This window comes from Periplaneta americana, chromosome 6 (genome assembly GCF_040183065.1).
Source record: "Periplaneta americana isolate PAMFEO1 chromosome 6, P.americana_PAMFEO1_priV1, whole genome shotgun sequence".
In the NCBI taxonomy this organism is placed as follows: Eukaryota; Metazoa; Arthropoda; class Insecta; order Blattodea; family Blattidae; genus Periplaneta; species Periplaneta americana.
This window is the reverse complement of record NC_091122.1, coordinates 101,088,662-101,113,394: the sequence shown is the minus strand read 5'-3', so window position 1 is coordinate 101,113,394 and position 24,733 is coordinate 101,088,662. Positions and strand designations below refer to the sequence as shown.

The window sequence follows — 24,733 nt, the reverse complement described above, 5'->3', positions numbered from 1 at the left end:
CCATTAGTTCACTTGTCCCCACCTATAAGGTTCTTACTATGTGCTACTGTGCATGCATGCATTCATTTGATTTCATGAGATAATGAATTGCCTATAGAGGTTAAAAATAAGTGTTTTTGCAAATGTTTGTGTACTCCTTATGAATGGAAGTAATGAGATCCTGGACAAATGAAACTAGTGATTTCTCTTCGAATTTCAGGTTACCAAGAAGCAGATGGTATGTTTGGCACCATGATCGTCCGACGTTCAATTGCTGAAGAGCCACATAGTAATCTATATGACAATGATCTTTCGGAGCACACAATGATTGTGTGGCACTGGTTTGGGCAGGCCACCAGGGAACTGCTTTCTACTTCAAGATATCATGGGACTTCAACACCAGGGGAAGGTCTAATAATCAACGGATTTGGAGGTCTTGAAGATTTCAGTGGCCTGAGAAGTGACACATTTAACACAATACCTCGAGAAGTGTTCACTGTTCAGTCGGTAAGGATATTGTTATTATTATTATCATCATCGTCGTCATCATAATCATTATCATTTGTTTCTTGGTTTTCCTTCATTTGACACTCAGAACTTGAAGAGCCATTTATTTGGCACATCTCATTTCAAACTACTATTTACTATATTCAACAGAAAGCGAATTTAATTGACATTTTCTTTCGGAATAATTATTATGCAGCATAAATTGTTAAGTTGTTAACAAATCTTACTGCCATTATAATGATATCAGTGACTTTCGCAGACTGAAGTTTATATACATTATGACTTGATACTTAATTGAAAGCGAAATATGCTTGGTTATCTTCTGAGTTTTTGCTTCTTTGTTGTTATGATTTCATGAGTGAAAATTGAAGGTACCGTCTAGTTGTTTTGTGTAGATTGTGTGGATAAATAGGTATCTCATTTATTTGCTGGAATAATTTATTCTGTATGTGGCTTATGTTACAGTAGTATATCTGCAGTTCAGTTTTTATTGTAAGCATTATTTTATACCATAAATAGGCCCTACTTTCTTCTTCAGTCAGAAATCCAAGTCCAATTTCTGTGCCATAACATTTGCAGTAACTAGTGTCAATGTTATTCTCTTGGAGACCATATTAGGTGGCCTACATCGATTGATATACTGCTTGCATTCATATTTCCAGTCACGCCATATATTTTCTATAGTTACTTGTTTCGATAACTTGTCCTAAAACTTCCAGAAGAATTATTCATCGAATGCGGCAAGCCAACAAACAATTCATCAATTTTTATCCACACAGCTCGTACATAATTTCTGGTCCACACACATATAGTGTGTTTGAAATTAGGTCAACCAAATAGTTCGGTAAGCAGAAATTTTGTTCAAATGTTTTGGTCCACATGCATTACTTCCACAAATTTAGTTCATTAATATTCATTTTTGTGTAGTATTTTTAAGTCTACTCACCTATTGGGCGAAAAATGAAATTACTTTATATGTACACATTTCCTTTCTTCAGGAATGTACTCGTAGTCAGTAGTCACATAACAAAACTAATTGGGGTAATGTGAATATCTCTTTTCTTGGAGTAATGTTTCTATAAAAAAAATAGTAAAACATATTAATTGTGAAATTCTTTATATATCGAACACCATATACAGTATTCCTAGTACCGGTACCTGTAACAGAGGGTTTCAACTTGGCTACCAACCACAAACACGCACATCAAACATGCCTGCATTCATGGATCAATGACTCAAACAAATGCCACGTCATACTACACTCAAGGTCAGAGCAGACAATTTACTGTAGATCAGTTGATTTCCAGCTTACAGTCTGATAAGTTGATGACTCTCTTTTAAAGTGTCAGTTCAAGTGTACAGGTGGAAATGTGCAAGTGTGTGTTCATTAAATTTTATGGTAGTTCATTGATATGCTGCTCCACAAGTTAACATTACAACAGAGAATTTTTATGTATGAACTTAGATTCAATATAAGAACATAAATTGCAAGCATTACGATGATAGAATCGGTACTTTTATGCGTCAATAACAATTTCATCAAAAGACATCGGGGATATTTGAATGTAGATGCAGACCACTTCGAACAACTTCTATAACGAAGGTTACTGTTCATTATGAAATAAGAATATAAATGTGTGCATGCTGTCATTAATCAAAGTTATAGGATGAGTAAAAGTACTCAGGAGATTATCGTCGATATAAGGCACTATACGCTGGCCATGCAAGCATGTCTGATGCAAGTTTTCCCAGCTGGGAAACGAGCTGAATGCTGGGTACAAGAGTGATTCAGGTTGTAGGAACTGTACAGAGAAGGTATAAATTACCTTACTTATGATAACTATGTTTATCAATTTTCTTCCTGCAAAAGAAACAATGATAGACTTCAGTGGCGTATACTGGGTTAAGGGTCTGGGCTACCACTGACCCTATTATTACACAAAATATATTTTAAAATCCCTATAATAAAATTCCTTACCTATTTATATGTGAATTCCAGACGTCTTGATTGGGACGAAAATACTTTGATGACTTCGTCATTGAAATTATACTTGGGCCGCTTGCGAAATTTCTGTAGAAATGACTTTTCAATGGACATCAGTGCCAAGCCGGATAAACGTTCTTGTGTGAGTTGATCTACAGTAGGATTTTATTAGCTTCAACGCAGAAAATGTTCTTTCTACCGATGCTGACGTAGCTGGTATTGTCACAATGTTGCCAATTTAAGGACTTCAGGAACAATTTGGTTCAGCTGGTTTTCATATATGGCAGATAATATTTCATGGATAGGTTTGTTCGAAAAAGCAAAGACTTCTGCTGAATATATTACGCTTAATTTATTTTTCAAATGTACTTGATCAAAGTGACTGTTATAGGACTGAAATAATTTGTTTAGTGCCTCATTCGGGAAGTTTTCTCTATAAGCAAAAAATTTTTGAGAATCTAGAAGATGTGTGAACTGAAGCTTTCCATAATCAGAAAATCTGTCAGTAATTTCCATGTGCATACGATCTAGTATGCTATAGTACAGCTGCCTGTATTCAATTCATCATCTCCTTTTCTTCGCTTGAATGGTGGTTCCATTGTATTGGCTGAAGAATTTTCATTTTCCATATTACTCCATATGGACGGAAACCCACTACGTCGGAACTCGGATATAGTATTTTTTAACTTTGATACCTCTTGCAAGCAGTATGCTATGTCTAGACTTTTTGTCTGAAGAATATTGTAGAGCACATCTGTATGTGCGAACACTAGCATAGACTATAAGAAGAAATATATTCTGAAACTGTGTGAAAAAATAAAAATATCCTTGAGCCTGCACAATTACATCATCATCCCAGTTTTCTTCAGAGTCATTACAAATGATATTTTCAAAGAAAGCAGTCAGTTCTCTGTATTCCTTTACTGTATTTACAAGCCGAGACGTAAAATTCCATCTAGTTGTGCTATTTTTGGGAGTTTCTTTTTCATAAATTCCTTGAGTTTTTCTGATCTTTTAGGAGATGATGAGAAAATGCAGCTAAACCCGACAATGTTTTGAAAAAAATGCGGCATTCTGAAATGGATGGAGTAGTTTGTTGCAAAACTAAATTGAGAACATGGCTGTAACAATGGACAAATAGTGCTTGAGGATACTTTTCTTGAACTTTCGTTTTTAAGCCATTAATATTTCCCGCCATAACTGAAGCACCATCGTATGTCTGTGCAATTAACTTATTGCCGACATTGTATTCTGCTATAACACCTTCCACTTGCTGAAACAAAGCAGCAGCAGCAGTTTTGTCCGAACTGACATTTGTGAATCCTATAAACCGTTCTTGAACATTGGCAGTACTGTCGACGTATCTTAAAACAGTGGACAATTGACTCTGATCACTTGTCATCAACAACAATGGCCACAAAAGGTGCTTCTTCTATTTCAGATTTTATGTTCTTTATCATAACCCCACTTATAGCAAATATTAAGTCATTCTGAATTGCGGGAGAAGTACCACGAAATACTGTTGAACTCTCAAATGATTGGCCAGTAAATGGTCATATTCACTTAAGGAACTTAAATATTCAATATAATTTCCTCTATTGTCTGATTCCACACTCTCATTATGACCCCGAAAAGCCAATTATTTTTTTCCTAGAAAGCAGACTGCGTTAATAAGACACAGTAAAATCTCCCAATTTTTTTTCACAAGAGCATTGTGTTGGTTGATGTGTAGAGCTTTTCGCTTATCTAGCTGTAAATCAATTCTTGTCTTCCCAAAGTTTGCAAAGTTCATGCTACTACAAATATGAGCTTTTGATTTGTCGTGTTTTAGGACTGCCATTCGAAGGGCGTTCATATTAGAAAACCCCTCTTTTGACCACACATTAGTTTCGCGGCTAAATAACAAACATGGCCAGCAAAATAGTTTGGACAGTTTAGAACTACCACACAACCAATTCCACTTACCATATGATGTTGAAGTGAAATGGCGTGTGTACTCACGCTGTTTTTCTTTTACGTTCATGGACAAATTTAACTCAGGAGTTGGTCTTTCCATTTTCACAATTTCAACTTTCTCTTTGTATGTACGACGGTTAAAAGGCACTTTTAATAAACCTTCTATTACACAGTCATTTTCAACACAAACCTCTCCAGAAACTTGTTCTGCCATATTTTTCACAATATCACTTAATTGGGAAATTAAAAACTTAATAATTCACAATTAATATAACTCTTAGACACTCGAACAAATCACAAATTTAAAATACTGCACTGCAAGAACACAATCACATTCATGAGCTAGCGTACTAAGCGTATTGTTGCTTTGCACCTTCTAAGAAACCGATCACGAGAGCGGCAACTCACCCAGCCTACACTGCATGATAGAAACAGAAGGGAGTGGGGGACGGGCAGTTGTGCGACAGGACAGCGTGAGCGGAACGGTCACAGGCTACCCCTCGTAGCAGCGGTTTCTCCAGCGATGCCACCTTGACAACTTGTTTCTTTTCGAGAGCAGAGAGCGCATATAAATCTAACAATTACTTTAATTTTAATTACTGTGGTAAAACTAATACGGTAATACAAAATTATTACATTATGTTATATTATAAACATTTTCTTTTGTAATTTCCTTGGGCTACCGCCAGTAGCCCCGGTAGTCCGCAAAATACGCCCCTGATAGACTTATTGACTGAGTGAGGAGTATATCACTTGCAATGTCCATAAAAATTCCGGTTGATATTAAGCTATTCACTTACATAAAGATGTTCATTTTCATGTTGCTAATGAAGTTGAAATTGCCTCTAATAATGCTAGACTCTACAGATGTGCAAAACAAAATTCAAATGAGCTCTCTGCCTTGATCATAACTTCATAAGAGAAAAAATAGAATTACCAGTAATTTAAATCTTTCTTCAGAGAAACATACTAATAGTTGGCGAATACCTTGTAGAGAAACCGCAAGACAACAACAAAAATAATCCACATACTCTAGAAGAACTGAAAAAATAACATCTGGGAACATCACCTTAATTTCTCAATGGGAACTAGTGCGAGTAATGCATGTGGACACCAGCAATGACTGGAAATGTTCGTGCTGCAATCACTTGGAGTCCAAAAAGATCTGCTTGGTGACAGAAAAAAATATCAGATGATAGACGACATTAAGATATATGGATCATATGAGGAGACAAAGAGGAAGGCAGAAAATAGGAAAGACCGGAGAATGCTGGGTTTGCAATGAAAGACCTGCCCTTGGGCAGAACACTATGAATGAATGAATCATCAAGGAAACGCAGCCGTACAGTACTCCAAAAGTATATAATATTAAGTTATACTCTCCTGATTGATGTTTTGGCTGATATGTACATCTATTATCAGGCAGTGCATCTCACTTGACAACATGTGTCAGAGGAAGAACATCTTGTATACATCTTAAGTCTGATTAGTGAAATATGTTACTGGTCAGCAAGGAGGGAAGGAACTGATCACCCTATCTAATTTTCTCCTGGCTTAGTTGCCTCATGAGTGATGCCTTATTGGTGTCACTTATAAGATTCCAATCTGTCTTCGGACAGTTGATTAAACAATTAAGTTGTAAAGACCTCAATAAGGAGATGGATTTGGTTGTTTGTTTTAAATTTTGCATAAAAAAACAGAGAGAGAGAGAGAGAGAGAGAGAGAAATTTTGCTAATGTAATTCTATTTCGAAGTGTTGTTAGATAGGCTCTGTTTTCTCCTTTCTCTATAAGTATGATTACTTTTTTTTCAATCTAATATTGTAAGATACAGTTTTTTAACAAACAGCTTCTAAACTTATCCTGAGTATTCTTTTTTAATTTTACTTTTCTTATTAGTTCGTTTTCTTCAGTTTGATTTCAAATTATTTATTATTATTGTTTAGAGAATCATTATCTTTTCATTTATTACTTTTAAAGTGTATTTCATAATTTTTCTTGTTTAATTATTTTTGTACCGGTATGTATTTGACACTTCTGGTTGGGTGAAAGGAAAGACCTTAACCCTATCAGAGTAAAAGGTACCGTAAATAATGAATAACATAGTGTTGTTATAGAAAATGTGATACATTAATGGTCTCTCCCCCCTCCCAAATTTAAGGAGCTGGCTATGGGCCTGTCCCTCAACCTTTGGTATTCAACTTACAAGTCTCCCTTTGTTCCTCAGTTCACCGACCTAGCTTTCCATTGGGGTTGGCTGGCTAACTCTACATTAGGTTGTTTGGCGTGACCAAGATTGGTGGAAACAGGAGGCCTACACCTGTCAGTACATGATGAAAGAAATATGGAAGAACAAGTCAATTTGATCTAAAATACTTGACAGATGATTGTTTAGCTTTCCCTGCGGTGAAGATATGACGATTATACTACGAACTTATGATGTATTAGTTTTCTTTGCTGAACCAATTTTGTTTTTGTTTTGTTTTGTTTTTCTTTTTGTGAGAAGACGAGCTAGAAAAAAATGAATAACTACATGCTCATTATCTAAAGTAAAATAAATGACTAAATGTAAGTGCGAACATGAACATGATTTGAGAAATTTAGGCCTATATATATAGTATGTACATAGTGATGCAGTACTAGTATGGTGAACAGATTATTATAAGTAACGAACTAATCATTATAATTATGTTCCTTCTTTAAGTTGCTAGCCCACATAGCTTACTTCCCTTGTCTTGTAAAAATGGACTAGTAGGAAAGGATTACAGTAGTACCCGGTATTTGTACCGGTATATCAAAGGCAAGATTTTCTCAAGGTAGTATACACTTCTTGACAAACTGGGTCGTCTTTCACATACAAAACATGTCCCTGCTGTTACAAACATTTTGTTGCAGAACGTTTAACATCTTTACCTCACGTGAAACAATTTTCTAAAAGAAAGGGATGAAACTTGATAAGGACCAAATTCGGACTATATGGTGTATGTTAACAGCAATTGTTGCGTTAATAATTCGTCCGTAATCAAAGAAGTTCAGTAAGTTAAAAAATAGCACAACTGAATAGTCCTAAAAGACAGATCAACATTCTTCCATCAGAGAAATCACTTGAAACTACTTCCCTAGTGAAACGGAGTCTTTCCATTCTGTGGTTGCTTTCTTACTGATAGAAGTGAAGAGAAAAAGTCAAGTCTCATCAGTTCAGTTCCGTTCAAAATATTTTACAGATTCGTATCGAATGACGACATTTCTTTACCCATAATAAACAGCTAACTTCTGTAATTTGTTTTCCATATGCATCGAATGTTCAACCCTCAAACATTATTTTCTTCACTATATGGAATTACATTTAGAATCTTATATTGATTATGTTAGCAACATTACAGCTTTCAACAAAATCATCGTTGATCTGTAGTACGGTATGTAACTACTTTTTCTCATTGACTTGCATTAGTGTGTTTAATTATGTTGCCATTAACTCTTGCAAATATTGTATTAATGAAAAGTATAGTGGATGACAGAATTTAGGATTTACGAGATTATCATCTTACTTTATGAGATAAATAGGCCAGTCAATTTACAGAATTTGTCATATTTTATTTTTCTATCTCTTTTTCTCTGTAGGGAAATAAATACCGATTTCGTGTCATTTACAACACCGCAATACCTTGCCCAGTGCAGATGTCCATAGACGCACACAACTTGTTGGTCATTGCCAGCGAGAGTGGATCTTTCAAGCCTGTTCCAGGTATTTTTCTTTTTCTTCTCGTCATTGCCGTAGGTATTTGATTGATTCAACTAAGGCCATAAAGATTAATTTTATAGTATGGTACTGGTACACAGTGCTCTCCTTTTACGAGGAAACTAGATTACAGTGGAACCCTGGCGACATACACTTTCCTGTGTGTTGTGCTTGCACTGGTGGGGAGCGTTTTCCATTACTACAGACAAATCAAGACATTTAGCAACTACAGAATAGAATAATTCCATGCTAGACGATTAAGTGATTTTTTGGGGGTTACTTCTAACCGTGCTCGAATATCTCCAAGTTTATCTTCAGTTAAAACGTGTATTTTTCGCTCCCTCTGTATATCACAAACTGAACCTCTTGTACGCCACTTTTTCATCAACTTCGAAACGCAAGATTTTGAAAGAATGTTAGAATCAGGATATTTACGAGCAAATCTCCGAATGCAGCTTCTACAGTTACCGGTATCTTTTTTTCACGTGGTAACAATCTACCAAATAAATTAGCTGTTCAACAGTATACTTCATTTTCCAGTCGATTATTTAATACACAAGCAACAGTCACACACATGTTTCGGTACAATTCTCAAAATCAACTAACTGCTGGGATGTTTTGTAGAACTGGCTTCCCATGCTGTGGTCAGGAGAGCAGGAAGTCGGCCTGCAGTGGAATGATGCGAAGTTTCCTCGTAAAATGAGAGCACTGTACTATGGTACCAATACAGTACTAACAATCAGAGATACAGTACATGGAGTTGACGGTATAGGCACAAAGATGTGTGGAACTCATTTGTTTTCTTTTATGAAATGGAGCTATTCCTATATTTGTGTGATGTCCTCCATTCTTTATTGATGTCATCCTAACTATATGCTATGTAACCATTTATTTTTTCGCATTATAAAGGTATAAAATAACTAAAGAAAAAGTGAGGCATAATTATGACTTAGAAAGAAAGCCTAACAACATTGACAGCACTGAAATTGTTATAGTAGTAGTTATCCAAGTATTTCCACTATCAATATTGATTGACTTAGATTTGTTTGTAATTTTATGCACCACTTGACGCGAAACAAAAATAATATTTAATGAAGATGTAACAAATAAAACTTGGACATAGCCGGCTTATACACAACATTAAGAGACTCGGTGAAATAATTGCTAAGGAAAATTTATAAACTTAAATCCAAAAATAATTAAAGCAATGAGAAAACTGGATTGGAAGTGTTTATCATTTATTGTCTTATGAAAGCACCTGAGCACCCAACATTTGAGAAGTCCCCACCTGTGGAGTAACGGTCAGCGCGTCTGGCCGCGAAACCAGGTGGCCCGGGTTCGAATCCCGGTCGGGACAAGTTACCTGGTTGAGGTTTTTTCCGGGGTTTTCCCTCAACCCAATACGAGCAGGTGCTGGGTAACTTTCGGTGCTGGACCCCGGACTCATTTCACCGGCATTATCACAGTCATACCATTCAGACGCTAAATAACCTAGATGTTGATACAGCGTCGTAAAAGAACCCAATAAAAATGAAAAAAAAAAATTTGAGAAAAAGGACTGAAGACAGGAACTTGCACAATTATTGCCTTTATTTTATTTTTTTACAAAATCAAGTTAAATTCATTCTTTTATTCATATATGTTTGCTATTTGTAACATACCCTAATGAGTGTTATTTCTTCTCCCTTTCTCCTTTTTTGACTGAAGATAAACATACCGGTACCTTATCTTTCTAAAGTTATTTTCTATACGATATTTCACCTCATCAGCAATGGAGAAGGTTCAGTATAACCCTTTTTCCAATAATTCACCAATATTCTCTTCCTCTTTAAAGCAATATCATTGTCTCACTAGTAAGGGTCTCAATTATAGAGGCCATTCAGTGCCTTCAGAGCATAATAATTATGAATTATTAAAAAAAATGCATTCGAAAGAAGTAGTAATTTATTTTAAAATACTATCCTAACATTCGACCGGAAGATCTGAGAAAAAACCATGATGAATTTAAATCAGAATACCTCACCTTGCGAATCATTTTCTCGGAATTCATATCGGAATTATATAATTACTGTGATTTGTACTTTCAGTCCAATCAATAATGATCAATGGAGGTGAACGTTATGATTTCGTGCTGGAAGCAAACCAGGCTGTTGGTAACTATTGGGTGCGATTCCGAGGGCTGGACAGCTGCGACAGCAAGAATACGAAAGTACATCAGCTAGCAGTACTACATTATGATACTGCAGATGAGAACTTACCTGCAGGCACACCAACTTTTGAAGATGCCATTGCTGATGGTGTGGTATGTATTGACAATTGGAATACAATTTGCAGGAAATAAAATTTAAATAGTAAAAACAAAATAAATTCAGTTTAACATGGCTTTTCTAAATCTAAATCTACTAGGCCTACTACAAAACTGGTCCCTTATTTGAATCAGACTGTACCAGTTGTTGAAACGCAGGGTCAAATTGATTCAATATATTTTGAGATTAGTAAAGTGTTTGATATAGTTTCACATAATATTTTATTGCGTAAATTAGAAAATATAGGACTCTTTCTGTAATCTATGTAAATTGTTTTGAAAAGTATTTATTTGATAGACATTCATGTGTACGACTGGCTACTTCTTTCTCTGATCTATTTAATATTTTATGTGGTGTCCCTCAAAGCTCCACATTGGGACCTCTCCTGTTTTTAGTGTTCATTGATGATATTTGTAAAAGTATGAGTTCTGACTGTCTATTATTCGCTGATGATCTTAAAATTTTTCGTATAATCAAATTGATTATCAAATTCTTCAAGATGATATCAACACAGTTTTAAATGGTCTGATGATAATGAGATGAAAATTAACGAAATCAAAAAACTTTTGTAATTTCATTTACTCATAAAATTACTACTCTAAAATTGAACTATTTCCTAAATAATGTACTACTAATAAACAGAAAATATTGTGTAAGAGACCTTGGCATTTTACTTGACAGTAAATATATTTCCATAACATGTTGATTACATATACGATCATTCCATAAGAATACTAGGAATAATAAAATCTGTAACTTATTCTTTTTCTACACCAGATTCTCTTTTAATGTTAAACGGTATACTATATGTTAGCGAGATCAATACAGTGAAACCTCTCCTTACGGACACCCCCAAGATACGGACACTCCTCATATACGGACAGATTTTTATGTCCCAACTGAAATAATATAGAAATACTCTCGTTTACGGACACTCTCAGACACGGACACGGACAGCTGTTTCACAATCCTAAACTTGCTTTACCTCCTGACTGCGGACAGAACTTGGATTTCAAGAGGTAATGTGTTACAAAAATTGAAAATTTAGTATAGAAATTGCTTAACATGAAAGAAGAGAAGACAATAAGTACCTCGTAGGCTACCACTAGCCCAGCCGGCTACCTCTTGTTAGATGGTAGTGGGTGGATAAACAAAGTCATTAAATTTAACCTCTCTAATGGGTCCAAGGTTTCCACGATCGTGAAATTGTATTCAACACTTGATAGGGTTAGTAGGATTATTCTCTTCACTTCAATCAGTTGTTCTGTTTCGAGAGACATGGCACCTGAACATAAAGGTTAAGTTGAACACTGTAAATTACAGTACTGCATAACTGTAGACCTAGAATAAAATTGCATGGCAAAGTCTGTACTTTCCTTTTTCGGCCTTATCTACTGTAGTTCAAAGTTGCAAAGAATTTACTATAGTACAGTAGACTGTATTTAGAATTAAACTACAGTAATACATTTTATTTAAAGCGTGAAGGAATACATAATGCATATTATAAATTTACTGTTAGATTGGGGAGCCTCCCTCCCAATAAAGGATACCTCCCAGATGTGGACGATTGTTACGTCCCTTCGATGTCCGTAAATGAGGGGTTTCACTGTACTTGAATATGCATCTGTAGTTTGGAACTCTCTACAAAGACTGATTCGATCATATTGGAAAATATCCTTATGTGCATACAAATTTCTACCAACTACCTCTGGATCAGAGACAGGCAAAATCTCATTCAGGCCTGCCTATAACTGTTTACCTTCGTGAGTGGGCTTACGCATGATATCATTTACCTGCTGTCAATCTTTCCTCAGAAGCAAGCAGGCAGTGTGATTGCACGTGACTCCCAAACAATCCTAATAGTGACCCGAAAGGACTGTTGGGTTCCACCAACCTGCTCCAGATTGTGCTGCTTTCAGACACATGATAAATATCAACCAAATCTCATCCAACCCGACAGGAAGCATACAGATGTAGACAAACTACTGAAAACTTAATTTATCGTCTTCTGAAACGTAATAAATACTAAGAAAACTATTTCTCATCAGCATAATATACATTAAATGCCAACAGTTATTATAAATTACTTACACTTTCCTTTTCATCATAGTAATATAAATGTAATGCAAACTCCTCAAACTTTAAGCTTCATAAATAAAATGAACTCTATCCCTCAGAAGTTAAATAGCAAATCAATATTCCACAGAACGAAAAACTTTTTTACATTTTACAGGTCTTCATGAGGCTTTCAATTGTTGATAAGGAAAAACTTAAAATGAAAATATTTCCTATAATAGTTGTTGATATTCATAATAATTGTTACCAATTTATTGTCAACATCTTTCCTTTCCTTTTCTTTCCTTTCCTTTCCTTTCCTCTCCCCTTACCTTTCCTTTCCCCTTTTCCTTCCTTTCCCCTTTCCCTTCCTTTCCCTTCCCTTCATGTCGTTACCCTTTCCTTCCCTTCCGCTAGTCTCTTCTCCTTTCCTATTTTTTTAATTAGTCACAAGTTAAGAAATGTTACTATTTTGTTGAGTGAGATGCACTTTGCAGGAAAATGAAATGTATAATATGTATCTTATTATTTTATGAAATTCTGTTGTGCAATAAATTATAAAACTACGTTCCTTTAATCACGAATTTTCTGCCGTATTTTACCAGAAAATTCAGGTTTTTTTGAAGTGACTAAATAGCCACTGAACTTAGATTTCAAACTAGTAGGTACTGTTTTCATGATAACCAGTATAGACTGGCTTCTCTGAATGCAAGTCACTCTACAATACCAGCACACAGGCAGGCTTTCTAGGGTCCCACCTAGATTGGGCTTATAAAACCCGGGCTGAATGGGCTAGTCCTAACTTTTAACCTGCTCTGCCAGAACCCAAGCCTGATGGCAGGCAGTTATGGGCGTGAGTAATTTCTGCTTTGCCAGTGTCTGCTTTGGATATAGCTATGAGATAAAAAGTGAATACTTCAAGTGTCGAAGCTTATAATATGCTAGACGTCATGAACTGGATTAACTAAAGGTATCATAATCTCATGTAGAAGGAAAAGAAAATTGCATGAACTCAGTACCGGTAGATTGTCAAATGATCCAAATCTTAAATCGTACTATAAGACATACACCAATATCTTAAAGAAAGTTATTTTTGAGGCAAAATCAAATTCCAATAGGGACTACATAGCGAATGCTAAAAACAAAGGGAAAGCATTATGGGATGTTATAAAGAAAGAAACTGGTAAAACTTCAGAAAATGCTACCCAAACCATTGAATTATTAAACAACAACCGTATAGTCAAAGATCCGCAGACAGTTGCTGAATTGTTCAACAAATACTTTGCAAATGTAACCAGCTACAACACTTCTCAAGCAATCAATCAAACCTCAATTACAAACTGCAACATAAATAATAACACCATATTTTTAACCCCAGTATCTTCATTAGAAATACTTAAGATAATGAAGAATTTAAAAAATAGTCTAACAGGTGGGTTTGATGAAATACCAGACATTATAAAAAGGTGTGCTGCCCTTCTAACGGTGCCCCTTGTAGATATATGTAACTCCTCCATAGCGACAGGTAAATTCCCCGAAAACTTGAAGATAGCAAAAGTTCGTCCTATTCTAAAGAAGGGTAAAATGGAATGTATCGAAAATTATAGGCCAGTCTCTCTTCTATCAGTTTTCTCTAAAATTATTGAAAAAGTTATGTATTCTAGACTGATATCTTTCCTGGAAGTAAATAATATACTTTGTGAGTCTCAATTTGGCTTTAGGAAAGGAAAAGGAATATGTAATGCCATCATAAATTTCACAGAATCTATTCTAAGCTCCAAGGACAACAAAGAGCACACAGTTGGACTTTTCCTTGATCTTAGTAAGGCATTCGACATGGTAAACCATGAAATCCTAATTCAGAAGTTGAGTCGCTTTGGTACAAGAGGATTAGCAGGTAACTGGTTCGCTTCGTACCTGAACAATAGAAAGCAAATAGTCGAAATTGGAGCAGTCAAGTCAAACATTGCTCCCCTAACAAATGGTGTTCCGCAGGGTTCCATACTTGGACCTATATTGTTCCTTTTGTATATAAATGATCTTCCAATAAGTATAGCCCAAGCCAAGACAGTGTTATTTGCAGACGATACAAATATTATTATAAATGATACTAATAGGGATAATTTAAAAAAAAAAATCTATGAAACATCAACTCATTTAGAGAAATGGCTATCACACAATAAATTAAGACTAAACACAAACAAGACCATTTGTGTAAACTTTAACCAACATCAATTACACGATCCTGTCCAAATATTACTTAATAATATCAGGATTAAGGAAGAAAGTTATACAAAGTTCCTAGGCATATACATTGACTCAAATCTAACATGGGAATATCATGTACAATTTTTGAATGAAAAATTGTCCAGATTATGTTATGTCTTTCGTATCTTAACCAAAATATCGCCCCTGAAGCTTCTATTGTCAATATACTATGGTTATGTACACTCAGTTATTGCATATGGCATAATCATTTGTGGCTCATCATCAAAATCCTTACAGATACTAAAATTGCAGAAGAGAATAATAAAAATCATGAAACAAGTTCCAATACGGACTGCGAGCAGAGGCATTTTTAAAGAGCTCAATATACTACCGGTCCCCTGTATCTACGTACTAGAAACAGTCTGTTACATCCATCAGAATGCAAAACAGTTTATACCAAACTCTGAATACCATGACTACAACACTAGAACTTCCAGTAATATGCATTTAAAATACCACAGGCTTACCAGAAGTCTTAACAGTATATCTCATAATGGTTGTAAATTATACAACAAGCTCCCCTTACATATCAGGAAGTGTACCCAAAAAATTTTCAAGAAATCGGTAAAAAATATACTGTTGAAGCACATGCCACTGAGCATAAACGAGTACCTAAATTTAAATCTTGAACAGGAAATGTAACAATCTCTAGTTTATATACTGTTATTGATTGCTGTTGTTTTCCCTGTTTACTGCTCCTTACCTTCCTCTTCATGTACCTGGTAGAAGCACAAACTGCCAAGATTGTCATTATAATAAAATATACAATGTTACAAAGTGATTATTATTATGTTGTAATTATAATTGTTGTCATTACTATTGTATTTGTTTACATTACTATTATACCATTGCATTAACATGTAATTGTTATCTGACGATGCCATGAATCCTTGTATTCTGACGGCTAATACATACATGCATACATACATACATACATACATACATACTTATTCTTTTGCAAGGTCATCAAAGGGGACATTATCTGTGAATCTTTCATCTTTCGTATTCCTACGAAAGAATTGAGAGTTCGCAAACTTTTCTATGCTAGAATTTCTAAATGTCTTTCTTCAGTCTCCAGATACATAAAAAATGCTAACATACAGAGATGTGATTTCGATCCATTTAATGTATAGTAGTGGCATATTGTAAATATTAAATTGTAGTAATTAATCTGTAAATATAAGGCATTTTTGGATTCTTATATAATCTCATACTATACTAATATGTATACCTAGTTTTTAATGTTACCACTACATTGTGTTTTTAGATCGTGTTAGCATTCAGCTTAGCATATTGTATTGTCTGTGTTTTTGTTTTTTTTTTTAAGAATTTTAGATAAGAGTGCAAATAGCCATAGTAGCTGACGCGCCCTTTTTAAACCCCACTAATTAACTAGCTATACTAATACTAATATAATATGTCAGTTTTGATTTAACATTAACAGTAGTTAATCTTGTTCTTTTTTATTTATTTATTTATTTATTTAATACATCATTGTTTTTGAAAGCTGTAACTCTATTATACTATTTTTATTGTGTTACTGTGCTGGACTTCAATTGGCCAAACTGTTGACCAGCACATAAATATCAATAAATAAAATAAATAAAAATTATTAGTCCTAATGGTAATAAATTCTGTAGGATTAAAAATTAATCTTTATGTAAAAAATTATTATTGTTATTATTATTATTATTATTATTATTATTATTATTATTATTATTATTATTATTATTATTATTATTATTGCTATTATTATTATTGTTGTTGTTGTTGTTGTTGTGTAGGTTTTTAAAAAATGTTAATTCAAAGAATACACTGTTGGATACTTTTTCATGACAACGTGATATTTTTAAATACCAGTAAGCTATCATAATAAAGCTTATTTCATGAACTTTAAAAAGAGTCCATATACAAATTTCTATCTTAAATAGGTTACCTATGTTACAGTGGCGTATACTGGTTAAAGGGTTTGGGCTACCGCTGACCCTATTATTACACAAAATATATCTAACAATTACTTTAATTTTAATTACTATGGTAAAACTAATAATACAAAATTATTACATTATGTTATATTATAAACTTTTTCTTTTGTAATTTCCTTGGGCTACCACCGGTAGCCCGCAAAATACGCCCCTGCTATGTTATGAGTTAGGCTACTACAAAATACTTACTGGTATGCAATTGCCAAAATACTTACCGGTATGCAATTGCATGCATCTGCAATTTTATCAGTTTTTCTGATTTTGTGAAGCAAAAATTCGGAAAAAAAAAAGAACAATGTGCATTTGATATGATATATTATACAGCAAGCTCACATATCAGCCTAAATTTATGCCAAATTTCATTTAAAAATAACATGCCATGTATATATATATATATATATATATTTGGCAATTGCAGGTCTCTTTAACTTCGAATATAAAATGGTAAGATTGAAAATACACATTTGCTTACTGGTTTCATATGAAATGTCCCTTCTTTTACTTGGAATTGAGTTTCAATATACGGTAATTAATTGTAACTGCAATCTATGTTCAAGGTGAAGAACAGGAATAGGCCTAAATGTACAATTAAACTGAAATTGTGAAGTAATTATTCTTATCCTGATGTTTATTTATTTTAGTTGCTTAACCCAATGGGAGAAATTGCGAAGGACTACACTAGTAATGAGCTGATTTATGTGTCGGAATTGGAGAATATAGACAGTGAAGCTGCACAGTCTATTAACAGAGATCCGGATCAAGTCATTTATGTTGACTTCAAAAACAACGTGTATGGTAAGTATATAACCAACCAATCTAGTAAAGAATTAACACAATAAATTCTTTATACAAGTAAGACATTAGGTTGCTAATAATCCATTTAGAATTTGCACATCTGCATGATAGGACCAATTCCCGATCAAGGACCTATAACTGAATGCATCAAAAGATGACCTGTAGGACTGTTGATCATTATACCAAGAGTGTGAGTTTGAGTGTTCACTTTTCAGGTATGGCTTGTAGCAGTAAGTGCCCATAATATTTAGTTGTTAAAAACTAGTACCGTATTAAACTTTTTCTAATCTGTATGGAATAGTTCAAGATTTATTAGGGTCAATTAGCCGTCTTGTTACATTTGAGTAGTATTGTTAGTTGCTCACGAGAAGACGAGCGGAAGGAATGTGACCTTCTTCACTGCGCCTGCTGATTATAATAAACATCACTTAGATAAGCATCCCAGTGGACAGATTCTTTTCCAATGTCACAAGAAGTAGCCAGATTATTAGGCTATTCATGCCGGAAACATTAGTTAGTTGGGAGACCTGAGAGGAAAAAGACCTTTGGGGAAGCCGAGACATAGATGGAGGATAATATTAAAATGGATTTGAGGGAGGTGAGATATGATGGTAGGAACTGGATTAATCTTGCTTAGTATAGGGACCAATGGTGGGTTTATGTGAGGGCAGCAATGAACCTCCATGTTCTCTAAAAGCCATTTGTAAGTTGTTATTATTATTATTATTATTATTATTATTATTATTATTATTATTATTATTATTGCTAGTGCTACTATAGTCCTTAATGAGCTAGATAGGCTTACCTACTGTTTTACTCAGGGCAGTACATAATATGAATTAAATACTATTATAGTCACAATCATGCCATGGTATGAAAGAAAAATTTCACAACCTCGAGCGGGAATCGAACCTGCGACTTCCTGTTCTCCGGTCAGGCGCTCTACCACTGAGCCATCGAGTTCGTCTCATGCCAAAGGCTCGGAATTATCCTTTCATACTGGCGACTCTGTTATAGAGTACTGTCCACAGCGTCTGATCTTAGTCAGCACTGCTTATGGTTGGAAAGAATATATAATAACTGTACGGTATTTATTTTATTTAAATTATTCTAAAATAATGATACATGCCTGTTTGAGTTATAGACCTATGTTATTTCAGAAATTTATGTGATACATATATTTAAATTATGCTGAAGTTATTAAAATATGACAGTTATGAGCATTAATCTTCTCATTTTAGCCGTAGAATAGCTCAGTCTCTTCTTATATGCTATCCTTTAGTATTATTTAGCTATCTTACTAATGCTGTACGTTTATGCAGGAACTTGCAAGGTGATCACTATATTGTGTCTTGTAAGTTTTATTTCTAATGAAGGCAACACTTAAATACAGAAGCCATTTAGAATTGAAGAGATGGTGGATGTTGTTTGTACTTGAAAGTATATGCTATTTCTTTAATTTTCGAGAAAATATCATACCTAATCAATATCATTTCTACAAACTTCGTATTAGTTGGTCTTTCTTTTTGAACTTCTTATCACATGTGACACTATAAAGGCTACATATTTACTAAATATGTTTCTGTGGTATTACCGCTTACTGTTATGAGAAAAACTTAAAGTTAAGGTAAAGGTATTCCCTATAGACGTCATCATTATGGCATATGGGAGCATGAAGATATTGCTCTATGATTTCATGATCTCGGCACTAGAATGTGGTAGTATGGTTGAGACCACGGTTGGACAACCTTTTCCCTCACGAAGGACCAGTTACTCAATTTGACAGAAGTCTAAGTGAACACAGAGCTAGTATGAAAATTTTGGTAAAGAGAGAAATCTCATGACCACCTGAGATTGAACTCAGGACCTTCCAGTTCGTAGTAAATTGCTCTTATGAAGAAAACTTTCACTAAATTAATTGGAATTAAATGTTAAGTTTTACAGATGGCTCCTAATTAGAAAAATACGTTCTTTATCTCATGCTGCACTTCAGGGCTCTCACTGGCTCAAGAAGAAAAAGTAGGACAGTTTTGAAGGGAAAAGTAGGACATTTAGCAATACAAGATGGGCAGTATTTCATTATAATAATATATTTATTTAAAACCCCATAAAGAACCCTCACATACTGCACACATGTGATTCAATCAGCACTGTAAGGAGCTACTTCATAATGAGTCTAATGCCATTAGAAGAAATACTAATATGGAATGATTTAAGTTTATTTAGTTGTTTACACATTAATGAAAATGAACTGCATATGTGTCCCCGCTCATTGTTTACTACAAAAGTGCAAGGTTATTTATTAATATGCAAGTAACAATATTGAAATTAATTTTGTCAGTAATGCTCAGTTTGATCGTAAAAATATTAATTCTTAAATATTTACGTTAAGATTTTTAGAATTTCAAGAACTGAAACAGAACTAAAATAATCTCAAAAATTACAAGAAAAATATTACTTAACTTAAAATCCATATAATGGTAAAAACAAACAATAAGTACAAAAATAAACTGTTACCTATTAGCAATCCTCGATTGAGGTTCTGGCTGATATGTACATCTATTATCAGGCAGTACATCTCACTTGACGATATGTGTCAGAGCAATTGTTTGTATGCATCTGAAGTCTGACTAGTGTAATATATAGCTAGTCGGAGGGAGAAAGGAACTGGCCACCCTACCCCATTATCTCCTGGCCTAGTTGGCTCATAAGTGTGCCTTCTTGGTGTCATTTGTGGGTTCAGACCTGTCTTCGGACAGTTGACTAAAAAAAACTATTAGCATTGATATAAAGTCCAGAAGAAAGTGGATTTTCAAATAGTTTTATTTTTTCACATTCTTCTCCAGAATTTCATTAATTTTCTTCAATCTTTCGATAGATATGTCTTATCATTTCTGAAGCTAGTGAAACTTGAGCAAAACTAGCATATGATATATCATAAAAGTACTTACACTGAAATAGTTCTTCATCATCCATGTTGAAGGTATTCATAAAATCTTCTTGATAAAAGTAAAATATTATTTTACTAAAATATGGAAACTCAGTGAAAAGTAGGAAAATTAGGACAAATTACTAAAATATAGGACAAAGTAGGACATTTTACACAAAAATAGGAAAAGTAAGACAAGTGGGAGTCCTGTACACTACAAATAATATTCACAGCTTGTGCGGCCATTGATTTTCAATTTATCTAATATTTTGAACAAAGTTGTACCTTGCTCACTATATTTTTGTACTGTTTACTGCAGATTCAGTAGACATCCCAGTGCGTTGGCCACAGGTGAACTCCCGCACTTTCGCCTACCCATCCTTCCCTCTGCTGACGCAGCGTGATGAAATAACTCGCGACCTGTACTGTACTGATGAGGATGTGTGTCCCCCTGACCAGTTCTGTTCGTGTCCGTACCTGTATGACATCAAGCTGCATAGCTTGGTCGAGATGATATTTATTGACCTTGGTAAGTAAAAGAGTATGATCACAGGTGACCTTACAGCTTTCAAGGCTTCAGTGGAAAGTACCGGTATGTAATATTATAGGCTCTTCTTGAGAAAAAAAATTAACTTAATTAAATCTGTAATATGAAATTTAACAAAACATTTACTGGGCACTTAAAGTTATATAATTTTTTCTAACTATTTGGCTATTCCATATGAAATCAATCAGTAAAAAACCTCGCATTTTTTTATACTCTAATTTTTTCCCTTTTTATACAAGGTGCTGAGGAGAGTGCATTTTCAAAAATATACTATCGAAAGTCAAACGGTTTTCGTATTATTGAGCGACAAATTTAGCGTATTTTATAAAAACAAGCCTCTTTCAGCACTCAGAACTCTGGAACCATTTATTGCAGAACATTGAACGAGAGCTCATTTTGAAGCTGACATTTGCTAGGTTATGTTAAGAAGTAATCTTTATTTTTATTGTACACAGAGAGACAGATAATCTGATTTTACTTACTTTTAAGCTTTTTGCCAATTTGTAAAAATGTAAAAAAATATTGAGAAAAAACCTTGCATTATTAAGAGGGATTCGGCATTGTTTGGTTAGTGGTACGGCAATAAGTTTCGAGGGTATTAAATAAATTATTTTCACATGCCTAGACTTGAACGGCGCAGTACCACACGCACTGGCCGAGAGCTGAAGATAAGCGAGCATTGGGCGTCATTTTACTCCTGTGTTTATGATAACTTGTGATAAAGCTAGCCCAGCTGTGCGCTACTAGACGAAACATCACGAGTTTGTCTCCTGGCCTTGCTTGTCTCGGCTAGTTCCCGCCTCACAGTCAGCTGGTTACTTCACGCGCGTACTATTTATTTTCTTTATTTGATATTTTCAATACTTTATTATCAACGTGCCATCAGTAAAAAATATGTGTTTATTTGTACTTTCAATGCGGAACCTAACTATATATTTTTAAAATATTTTTTCCTTGGCAAAGGCGTCTTGATGAGGAAAAATGTAAATTTCTCCAATTCCATAAAAAGTAAGAAAATCTGTTTATATGTCAATATAAACTTTAATTTCTCAGCATCAAAATAAACCATGATTTTGATCATTGGGTGAAAGAGTTTCGGAGCTGCAACAGTTTAAAGTTGCAAATTTTATGAAAATACGATAAATTTAAATATTTTTAAATTAAACACTATGAAGTTCTGATGCCTCAAACTTTGCACAAAGCACTGTATTACAGTTCTCTACGTACAAAAAAAGTTTTATTGTATTTAGAAATTGTAAACTCAATTTTCTCTATATTTCGGTCGATTTGAGATGGAATAGCTCTATTGTATGTTTACAATTAATATTACAATTGTGTGTTTGACAGTAGGCCTGCTAAGTTAATCTATAATAGAAGGATTATCTAGTTTTGAAGCCAAGTCACTTTCACAACTAGAATCGTCAGTGATGATAAACTCTTTAGATACAGTCGACTGTAAGTAAGTTTTTGAAGATCTTTCTACCGAAGCAACTGTAACAGAAATTGTTATAATAATTGTTTATGTCACATGCACATTGGAATACACTTACATCGAAGTTTTATCAGCTAGGTATACTTTCTAGCATTTCATAAATATATTATATATGAACATGAAGGTAGTCCTAGCATATATTCTTAGTTCTTCAAACAGTTCTTTCCCATCTATGTTAGAGTTGAACTTATCATTATAAGATTGCATAAGTAGCATCTGTAATGAATTGCAACTCAATTAGTCCATTATCGGTCTTTTTCTTTAGAGATGAATACTATACAGAAACCACGGAAGTCCAGGAAATTATAATTTTTGCTACCGGTACACATTTCCTTGTCTCAACTAAGATGTAAGGAAAATTTAATTTTTAAGAACATTAAGTGGTGGGCTTACATGATCCAAGTGCACGCCTTCTTTACCTTATAATAGACACCTTTATCAATATGTCACGTAATACTCGCCCTACAGAACTTCATTGTGCTATCATTTGTGTCTTCCAAAATCAAAATTCAGTCCTTTGCAGATTATCCATTATATTTATCACATATATTATACCACGTTTCCCACATCGATCTTTCTTTATTAATTTCGCTCAGTCTCGCTATTTCTTTCTCCTCCTTTCTTCTCATTTATTTTTACTTTCTTTCCTTTCTCCATTTATTCTTTCATTTATTTCCTTTTCTCTTCATTTTCTCTAAACCTCAGCCTCTCCATCTTCCTCTACACCTAATTCTCTCGATCTGTCTCTCTCTCTCATTTCCATTCTCACATTTATCTTTCTTTTTTCCTCTCATTCACTCTCACACTCTCGCTCTCTCTCTCTCTCCCTCCCCCCCTCTCTCTCTCTCCTTCGTCTTGTAACTGTGTGTGTGTGTGTGCGTGCGCCCCCCCCCTCTCCTTAGCCACTACTTCCTAGTACAAAAAGAAATATGAATAACCTGTCTTGCGGTCGTCATAAATACAAAAAGTATTAATCCAGAGCTGTCGAAGATAAAACACTTCCAGTCCACATCTGTGGAGTAATGGTCAGCGCGTCTGGCTGCGAAACCAGGTGGCCCAGGTTCGATTCCCGGTTGGGGCAAGTTACTTGGTTGAGGTTTTTTCCGGGGTTTTCCCTCAGCCTAATATGAGCAAATGCTGGGTAACTTTCGGTGCTGGACCCCAGACTCATTTCACCGGCATTATCACCTTCATCTCATTCAGACGCTAAATAACCAAAGATGTTGATAAAACGTCGTAAAATAACCTACTAAAATAAAAAATAAAACACTTCCTGAACTGGAATGCAGGAAAGCGTTAAGTTCTGCATGAAGTCCATGCACAATCCAGCCAATCGTCGTTATGTTTGCATAGTGCCTGGACAGCCTCAATCTTCTTATAAAACTTTTTACTTCTACGAATATGAACCATCCGTTCAGCAACAATGGCCCTCTTCACTGAATCACAAAGAGAAAGATTTTTCAATCTTGTTTTGTATTCCTTACACTGATGGCAGACATCTTTCTGAGGTCTGCCAAACCTGTAGTTACAGTTTTCTTGAATGTATTTTAAGTAATAGGTATGCACATTTCACTTCCAAACCAGGATACTTCTCCAAAAATAATGAATGCATGATTTTTACATTCAAATTCGCCTTCAAATATTACAGTATGGGCTACGAACAAAGATCCAAACGAATCATTAAGAGTTATACAAACAGCTGTAAATAATATCAGTAATTGGGCATCCAAATGGAATCTATCTATCTCACAATAAAAACTGAATATACTGTCTTCACAAGAAGATACAGCCTAAAAAACTATAAACCTCACATTTATTTGAATAATCAAGAAATTCAGTACAATCCAACTGATAAGATCCCAGGATTAATTTTTGATGAAAAACTTTTATGGAAAACACATTTAACCAATGTTGCTTCGCAGTGTCTACCACGATTAAATCTCTTGAAGATCATAGCTAATAGGAAATGGGGATCAGATATTACAACAATGCGTCTGTTTTATAATGCTTATATACGATCAAAATTGACCTATGGATGTGAAATATGGGGAGGAGCATCAGCAACTCATCTACAAAAAATTTACGTTCTTCAGCCTTAAGATTATGCCTAGGAGTGCCAAAAACCACATCAACTGTTGCCCTAGAAATCGAATGTAATATTCAACCACTCAGACACTATATATTACAAAAGG

At 34.5% G+C, this 24,733-nt stretch overlaps 1 protein-coding gene across 1 annotated transcript in view; it reads left to right on the top strand.

The window, feature by feature from the left end:
- Positions 1-24,733, top strand: part of LOC138701558 (uncharacterized) — a 67,513-nt gene that overhangs the window by 35,372 nt on the left and 7,408 nt on the right. The window contains exons 5-9 of the mRNA XM_069828574.1: positions 200-486; positions 8,047-8,170; positions 10,252-10,466; positions 17,420-17,573; positions 20,822-21,031. Coding sequence (XP_069684675.1) covers positions 200-486; positions 8,047-8,170; positions 10,252-10,466; positions 17,420-17,573; positions 20,822-21,031 — 990 coding nt within the window. The remainder of the gene's footprint in view (positions 1-199; positions 487-8,046; positions 8,171-10,251; positions 10,467-17,419; positions 17,574-20,821; positions 21,032-24,733) is intronic.